General features: G+C 56.9%; 1 protein-coding gene across 2 annotated transcripts; it reads left to right on the top strand.

The window, feature by feature from the left end:
- Positions 1-2,274: 2,274 nt before the first annotated feature.
- On the top strand, positions 2,275-7,456 carry RLBP1 (retinaldehyde binding protein 1). 2 transcript variants are annotated; one of them, XM_032700124.1, is made up of 8 exons: positions 2,275-2,351; positions 3,241-3,284; positions 3,551-3,679; positions 3,961-4,162; positions 5,249-5,427; positions 6,105-6,263; positions 6,901-7,011; positions 7,122-7,456. In XM_032700124.1, the coding sequence occupies exons 2-8, from the start codon at positions 3,273-3,275 to the stop codon at positions 7,278-7,280; spliced, it is 951 nt and encodes a 316-aa protein (XP_032556015.1). In that variant the 5' UTR covers positions 2,275-2,351; positions 3,241-3,272; the 3' UTR covers positions 7,281-7,456. The 2 variants fall into 2 exon arrangements, with proteins under 2 accessions (XP_032556015.1, XP_032556016.1); XM_032700125.1 differs by lacking the exon at positions 2,275-2,351 and having other exon boundaries at positions 3,226-3,284.
- The last annotated feature ends 1,416 nt before the right edge of the window (positions 7,457-8,872 follow it).

Here is an 8,872-nt window from a genome sequence, read left to right as displayed (position 1 = left end):
CGCCCGGAAGCGCCCGCGCGTCACCCGGGAAACAGCTCCCGCCCCCGGCGCGCGCTTCCCTTCCCGCCCGGGCCGCGGGTTCGAGTCCCGCGCGGCGCGGTGTCGCAGGATGGGTCAGGTGCGAAGGGACCACAGTGGGGTCACCTGGCCCAGCTCCCCTGCTCAGGCTGGATGGTCCCAGGGCACATGGCACAGGATTGTACCATGGAACATCTCCAGCGAGGGAGACTCCACAACCCCTCTGAGCAATCTGTTCCCACTGCACGATCACCCGCACAGCAAAGTTCATGGAGTTGAAGAAGTATAGAGTGGGATGCAGGCACATGGGGTGCAGAGGGGGATGCTGGGTGACATGGGGTGCAGGCACGTGCGATGGGCAGCTGGGGGGGGGGCACTGAGGTGCTTGGCACAAAGTGCCCATTCAGGGCCACCCCGCATCAGCGGCACCCGGCCCCGCGAGTGCCACCCACGTGGGGTGAGGATACATTCGAGTAAAAGCCCCTTAATTCCGGGGGGTGTGAGGGGTGGCCTTGGGCGTACCAGGAGGTTTAGCCCGCCTTTAAGCAGTGGGATTTAGCCAAAAGATCCGGTGCCAGCACATCGTGGGAGCTTTCACAAGCCCCGTGCTCACGTGGAGCGGGAGCTGATGCTGCCGAGCAAGGAGAGCGGGTTTGCCCCGGGCCAGGGCCCGTGGGGAGGGGGATAACCGGACCTGAGAGAGAGATCCCCTTAGGGCTCCATCACAACACTCCAGGGTAGGTCCGCATTGGGCCTGCCACCCCTTTCCTTGAGACCGCTTTTCCCAGGAGAAAGCACTCATTTGGTGATGCCAGGGGCTCTACATGTGCCTGCAAACCCACTTCATCTGCGATGAACATGATGACCAGGGTGCCCAGGTGGCCCAAGGATCACTCTGGTGCCCTCTGCCACTCCAATAGAGCACTGTTGGGTCTGTTTGGGAGCCCCTACGCTGACAGTGTCCCCCCACTGTGCACTGTCTTGCCCACTGGGCTGCAGACAGAGGTCCAACGAGCTGTAGGAGGGAGCTGAGCCTTGCACCAGGGCTGATGCTGAAAGGAGGCAGGAGGGTTGAGGGTCTCCTCTGAAGGGCAGTGCCCCAGTGCCTCTGGCTGTTGTGCCTCTGGCCATGGCAGCATCACTCTGGGGTTTGGCACAAGTCCCAGTTTTCCATCAGCAGCACCCCCGCCTTTCATCTGGAATCTCGTGCCTTCCTCCTCCTCCCTCCCTCACACTGGGGTCTCAGATCTGTTTGCAGGACATCCCTGTGTGGAACCCAAATCCGTAAATCCCAGAGGCATTACAAAACATGCCTTGTGTAAGCCACTTCAGGCCTGCTCTGGTGCTTAGCCCTGCCCCGCCACCTCCCCAAAATCCGCATCGTTTTAAGAGCACAGCTGAGCTCCTCTCCTGGGCTTGAGCACAGCTCTATCCTCACCACATCCTCACCCAGCTCCCACAATCCTGGACCCAAAGAGTTAAGGCTACAAGGGCTCTCCCGCTCTAAGCAGCTTCAGCGTACTGGGGCGTCCCAGAAAAACTCATTTTGCCATCCCGCTGCACCCACATGTGGACTCACTGTGGTCCCTACCACTTCCCAGGGCTCCCCTCCCTCACAGGTCTGTGCCATCACCCTGGAAATGAAATGGGTTCCAGTTCCCAAAGTTCCAAGCACTTGAGGATGTAGTAAAAATTCCGGCCATGTTTTTTTTATCATAAAAGCTGAAAGGGGCCCCATATGGATGCTGGTTTGGGTGGCCTCACTGGGGAGGAGTTGGAGAGCCCCAGGACAGACCAGCCCCAGGAGCATCCTCTGTCACAGTCCTGTCCCTGCAGTCGGACTCTGCCCACACGGCCAAATCCACAGCAGGACTTTTCCAGAGCTTTTGGGGCAGAAGCTGGGGAAGAGACCTGTCCTGCTTTCCCCGGGGAGCAGGCTGGGATGGCAGGCTGCCCACCACCTGCCTCTGCCCCTGCCCCGCGCTAATGAGTGAGTTACACAACAAGGAGCTTTTATACTTTGTTAATCGGGTCCGGCATCCCAGCCCGCCTCTCCACGCACGCTCCCGCTGGCCGGCCGAGCCCCAGCTCCCTCCTTCCTTCTCCTCAGCTGCCTTTTGTAATGTTTTAATGGGTTTTTTTGCCTGGGTTGTGCTGACTTAATTACAAAGCTGCAGTGAGTTGATGCCTTGTGACGGTCTAATCCCAACCCGGTGACTCTACAAAGCTTTCGCCCGGCTTTCTCACTGCTCCACTCTGGCCTCACCATCCCTGCGTCCACCTCGGCCCCGTGCACTGACCTTCTGTGGACAGTTCAGCTTTTCCTCTCCCTGGTGAGTATCCAGAACTCTTTCCACTGGAAAGGACTGCATTGAAGACTGTCATCCAGCCCTCACTTAACCTGGTACCTCCAGCGCTTGGATTGGTTTTACTGCCTGGAAAAAGGGGATGCCTATCCCTTCCCCAGGAGCTGGAAGGAAAGAGAATGCCCTTGGGAGATGGTTGAGCCAAATGCTGGAGCCAAGCATCCCTCGCACAGCCTGAGCTCAGAGCTGGTCCTACAGCCCAGCACAGGGTGGGGGAGATGCTGGAGATAGGATGAAGGCAGTTCTTCTCCTCCCGAGGGATGGGAACAAGGTGTTTCACCGAGACTGCGTTGGCAAGGTGCCGAGAGGCTCATGGTCCAGCCTTGCAGCTGGTGATGGGCTCTGGGCTGGAGCGGTTGGACTCGAGGGTGTGGGAAACTCTTTGGGGATAATTATTTATTTTGGGGATATTATTTATTTTGGTAGTAGAAACAAAAGGCAATAAAAGGATGAGTTGGCTGCCTGAACAAAGCTGGGTGCTCACTTCTGCCTGTGTGAAGGTGGTCTGAGACAGAACATTGCTGTGTGAGCTCAGGCTGTTGGGGGTCGCCATGAGATGTCCCCAGCCTCCAGAGGAATGGTAGAGTGAGAAAAACATATGAAGGTATCAGATGATCAACACACATATTTTCAAGCTGCTTTTGCAAACATCTGTGGTGTTTCTCCAGGCTGCTCAGTCTCTGCAGGCAGGCAGAGATACAGACAGTAGGTGATGGAGCTGAGGAGGGTTGGAGGTGTCCTCTGGGCATCCATCTCCTACCCCTGTCTGAGCAAGAGAGGCAGGGGATGGGGCATAGGAGCGCTGTAGAGATCGTTAGGATCACCAGCACTGCTGATTCCTCCTTCCCTCTCACAGTGTCCTGCAGCTGACAGAGGACAGAGGACAACATGTCTGCAGTTGTGAGTACTGCCCCCACACCGCCCCATCCTTTAGGCTCTCAGCATCCCCTCCTTGCAGTGCTGGGATGGGGTTCACCCTGTGCACCCCCTGCCCCCTCAGCTGCTCTCAGCCTGCAGTGGGGAGCCTGGGCAGCACATAGTCCATCCCCATCCCATTGCATCTTCTTGGGTCATGCATGGAGGCTCTCCCTGCCCCAGGACACTTGCAGTGGGGCAGGGAGCTGGGGGCTGGCTGGGGAGACCCCACATGCTCTCCTCACCCCCAGACGGGCACGTTCCGGATCGTCTCGGAGGAGGAGCAGGCCCTGCGCACCAAGCTGGAGCGCCTCACCACCAAGGACCATGGCCCTGTCTTTGGGAAGTGCGAGAAGATCCCCCCACACACCCTGCAGAAGGTGAGGGCGGCTGTGGGGACTGCGGGGGCAGTTGCAGCCCAAGGCTCCTGCTCCTTCTCAGGGGCCAGAGGAGACCCTTGACCAGCTCTTACATTTGGGGATGCACTAACCCCAAAGCGACTCCAAGTAGGGGACTTGGGTGAGCCTGCCCTCCCTGTGCTGAGATGTTGCAAGGAGCTTGACTGTCCTCCCTTGGTTTTTGGGTGCCTAAATGACCTCTAGGGTGTTTTAGAACCTGTGTGGGGCATCACTGAGCTGGGTGCCCTCTCTGCTCCCCCCAGGCAAAGGATGAGCTGAACGAGACGGAGGAGCAGAGGGGGGTGGCGGTGAAGGCGCTGCGGGACCTGGTGCAGGAGCAGGCGAGCGGCGACGACGTTTGCAAGGCGGTGGCCGAGAAGGTGCAGGGGAAGGACGACTCCTTCCTGCTCCGCTTCATCCGCGCCCGCAAGTTCGATGTCCACAGGGCCTATGAGCTGCTGAAAGGTGGGGAGGGGTCCAGGGCTGTGATGCTGGGTGAGGGTGGGGTACACGTCCACCAGCAGCCCCCCAGCTCTGTGCTGGTGCCTCCTAGGCCCCCAGTCTGGGCTGGGCTGGCAGAGCAGGACCCTGGCATGGAAAGGGGATGAAGAGAGAGGATAAATAGAAAAAGACAGGGCTGGGGGGCTCAGAAAGAGCTGGGATGAGGAAAGAAATAAGTGAGGGTGATGCCAGGTATCCTGCAACACCAGGGCAACACCATTCCTTGCCAATTTACCAAACAAAATGGAAAAAAAATGCATTTGGTGATGTCAGGGTGTTTCATTTGTGCAAAAAACCCAGATGGTTTGTGCTGCATCCCCTTGAGATCCCTATGCCCTATACATGCCCTATACTCACCCCTCTCTACCCCTGTAAGGAGCCAGTCCTACACGCCATGATGCTTCTGTGTACAGTTCCTTGGGTGGTTTAGCATCCCTGGGACACCTCAAGGGCTGGAGGGCTTGGGGCACCCCCTCATCCATAGGGATGGATGGAGTGACCCATAGGGGTGGAGGAGAAGCAGGAGGGCAGCCTGGAGAGTGGCTGCTGACTGGGACCTGCCTGGCTCCAGCTCTGCTCTTCTTTGTGTCAGCTTGGGAGATAATGAGTTGTAATTATCAGTGCTGGCTCCAAAACGAGCTGTTTTGTTTGCCTGCATTTTCCCAGGATGAAATTCCTTATTCCCTATTTCATGCCTACAGGGTAGCAAGGGAGGGGAGCTGGGGGATGTCACCCAAACAGAGAGGAAGGAGAGAAGGGAAATCAGGGGAAAAATTACTTTATCTGCTTGTTGAGGTGTTGAAGAGAAGGCAGGTATGGGAAGCTCCCAGCAAGGGGAAGATAACACCGGGCGTGCTGGGGCTGGTCTGCTGCTGAGCTTCTTTGCCCCCCTTTGCTGGAGGAGTCCTGACCCATGTGGACCCCAGGCACAGCTCTGGGGGTCAGGACTGACATCTCACTGTTGCCAGTCCATCCCATCTGTGGCAGCTCCCCCAGCTGCCCGAGGCTGGGCAAGCAGCCCTTGTCCTCTGTATTTCTGCCTCTCCCCAGGCTACGTGAACTTCCGTCAGCAGTACCCCGAGCTCTTCGAGAACCTGAGCCCCGAGGCCGTGCGCAGCACCATCGAGGCTGGGTATCCCGGCATCCTGGCCAGCAGGGACAAGCATGGGCGGGTGGTGATGCTTTTCAACATCGAGAACTGGGATTACGAGGAGATCACCTTCGATGAGGTCAGTTCACCTGAGACACTGCTCCCAGAGCAGGGTGGGGTCCCGCTCCCGGGCTGTTCCCGCTGGCAGGTCTGAGCACAGCATCCTTACACACACACACACATGTCCACACACACGTCCAGGTTGAAGCCAATCTGTAGCCCTCTGAATTTATCCTTTGAGGAAGCCTGGGAGAGCATGGCCCATCTGAAATTGTTCCCCTTCCTTCCCCTCCAGTGCAGTGCAAGGTGTGGACCAAATTGGGGGTGTACATCCCCCAGCCCAGGTAACATGGGGTGAAGAAAGGCACCACCCCATTAAAACAAGGTCCTTCAGAAAGGAGGGATGTACAGGGCAGAGGAGGAAGCTGAGGCATGGGACACAGAAAGGGCTTCTTGGCAAAGAGGTCTCCAGGCACGTAACTCACAGCTTCTCTCAGCTCCGTTTTCTGCTTAGCTCTGAATTTGGTTGCAACGTATCATTGATCCAGATCTGAGATGCTCCTAACTTGAAAGGGAATGTGGTGGTGGCTGAGCATCCCCTGAAATGCCCTCCCTGCTCTGAAGTCCTGGGGCTGGCTGTGACAAGCAGACCCTGGCTAATACTCCATGGGACTCTTCCTGGGAACCTCCTGATTCCTACAGCAGGTTCCTATTGGAGACAAGACCTCATACAAGACCCTGCTGTCTCTCCATTAGATCCTTCGTGCCTATTGTATTATCTTGGAGAAGCTGCTGGAAAACGAAGAGACCCAGATCAATGGGTTCTGCATTGTTGAGAACTTCAAGGGCTTTACCATGCAGCAGGCATCAGGGATCAAACCCTCTGAGCTCAAGAAGATGGTGGACATGCTGCAGGTGAGGTGGCCAAGTCTGCGCCCAGCAGCGGCAGAGAGGGCCCTGGTGGAGCAGAGAGCTCAGGGAAGGGAGGCAGCAGGGTTTGGGATTGCTACCACAATGGCACAATGAGAAGGCATCATAGAGAGGCTGTTTCCCATCACCCCCTCCTTGCCTTGCCAGCTAATTGGCTTAATCCTTGCAAAATGGATCCTAATTTTCCCACCCCGTCTCCCTGCCCTCTCAAAAGTCTGACCAGAAGCAGTACCATCACTTGCAACATGCTGTGGAGGTCTTTCCTCACCAACCTCTCGGCCCAGCCCTACCCAGGCTGGATGGAGACTTACAGGCATTTCAGGATTTCTGTCCTTGGACCAGAGGCCAAAGACTCAGCTCTCCTCAGGGAAGGAGGACAGTAGAGATGTGATCCTTCTCATAGAGTGGGAGCAATGAGCTATCTAGGAGACTCTTCAGCCTCCTGGTGCTCCTGGGACTGGGATGGCTGATCCTCTGGGTCAGAACACAAAGGGGCCATCAAACAGAGAAGGGGAGATTGGGCAAGGAGAGCTATGGCAATGCTGGGGTGACCACTGCTGCCTGCCCACATCTGGGTGGACAGCACCATCTGTAACCATCTTGTCTCGGTTTGGGATCCTAGGACTCCTTCCCAGCACGGTTCAAGGCTGTCCACTTCATCCACCAGCCTTGGTACTTCACCACCACCTACAACGTGGTCAAACCATTCCTGAAGAGCAAACTGCTGGAGAGGGTGAGTGTGGGAAAGGGGCCTGGAGGCAAAGGCACATCCCTGGGTGAAACAGAGTGGTTGGGAAGAATGGCTCCAGTCCTCTGCTGAGAGTCACTCCCATCTCCCTCCAGGTCTTTGTGCACGGGGAGGAGCTGGAGTCCTTCTACCAGGAGATCGATGCTGACATCTTGCCAGCAGACTTCGGTGGCAACCTGCCCAAGTACGACGGCAAAGCAACTGCAGAGAAGCTCTTTGGGCCCCGCATCGAGTCTGAAGACACAGCTCTCTGAAGCAGGGGCCTGCTCCCCCTGCCCTGTACAGTAGCATCAGAGGTGGCCCCCTAACCCCAGCCACCTCCTTTCTGTAGCATTGGTCGAGTGACTGCTTGTGACGAGGCGCTCTGGGCGCGTTGCTCCACGCCTGTCCCTCCCCTCCCCACTCCAGGCAGCGGGGCTGCCCAGCAGCTCTGTCCCTCCTGGGCAGAGCACCCTTCCCTTGGGAGCCAGCAGAGAAAGGAGGCCACCAGCCCCCTCCCACAGCATTCCCTGGAGCTGTGGGGGGAGGACAGGAGAGTGTCTGCTCTGGGGAGGGAGGGCTACAGCGAGGGAGAAATAAAGTGTTTAACAACAGAGCTCTGGGGTCCCTCATGGTAAGGAACAGGGATGCAGCTTTTTGGGTACTGGCTGTGTTGGTGGTTTTAAGGAGGCCAGGAGTGTCAGCGTTTCGTAGGAGACCCCTGTCCCTCATCACTGACTACCCTTTGGCACAAGGACCAAGGAGCTGTCTGTCTCCATCCCCCCTGCATCCCAGATCAAGTCCCACCCCTGCCTGAGCAAGGACCCCCAATTCTTAGTCACCTGCTCTAACCAGGAAGGAGAAAACAGCCCAAAAGATGCAAAGAAAAACCCAATCAGGGGCCCAGGCAGAGCCGGCTGTGCCTAATTCCTACTCAGCCAGGCAGGCAGGGAGGAGGAACAGAGGCTGCAGCAGCCAGAGACTAGGAGATGGATTTCAAGCACAGAATAATGAAAGACAAGCAGAATGTACTCTCCTAAATCCTTCAAAAGCTGTTTCTCCTAGCACTGCACTGTGAGAAGGAGCTTAGTCAGGGAAGCTCAACCAAAAGCCAGGGTGGAGGGCAGAGGAGGGTCCCGGCCCAGTAAACAAGCTGTGCCTGATGCTAATTTGACCTTACTAATGTGGAGTCAGCAGAACCTGGATGGGGAGGAGGGAGGTAGAAGTAGCTGTCCAGGCAAGGCAGTCTGTTCTGGTCCATGAACCAGGCACCCCCTCCAAGGAGCTGATCAGACACCTGTTTCTAGACCATCTTCTCCCTTGGTCAGCAGTAGGGCTTGGGAGAGGAGTAAGTTACTTGTCTTTGCCGGGGTTACCTCATCCCTCAGCCTGGTCCCCCCTCCCATCTTCATCTTTCATCAGCCAGAGCACCCCTCCCCCCCAAAGCTGGCTGAGGTGGAGGGCACTGACAAGAGCCACATTCATCAGGGCACTGGCTCAGGCTCAAACCAAACAGGACATGGGCTCTGAAGCCACAGGGAGGATGGGGCCTGTCTGGCCAGAGGCCACTGGGGTTAAATCTGTTTGCTCCAGCCCCAGCAGCATGGTGAGGCCATGCATGGCAAGCCCCAGCCTGAGGCTGTGCCAACCTTGTGCAAGAGGCCAGAGGGAGAGCAAAAGGCACCTCTTGGCTGCATTTGGCTCCTTATTGCATCTGGAGCCAGCCCAAGGAAACCACGTGTGACAACTCTGCAACCATCAGGCCAGTGCAAACACAACAGCACAGCTTGCCTGGGAGTCAGAGCAATTGCAGCTTGTGAAAACAGGAAAAGGAAACAAAAAGCAAACAACCCAACAAAACCATACA

This window comes from Chiroxiphia lanceolata, chromosome 12 (genome assembly GCF_009829145.1).
Source record: "Chiroxiphia lanceolata isolate bChiLan1 chromosome 12, bChiLan1.pri, whole genome shotgun sequence".
NCBI lineage: Eukaryota > Metazoa > Chordata > Aves > Passeriformes > Pipridae > Chiroxiphia > Chiroxiphia lanceolata.
This window is presented reverse-complemented; position numbering and strand designations above follow the sequence as displayed.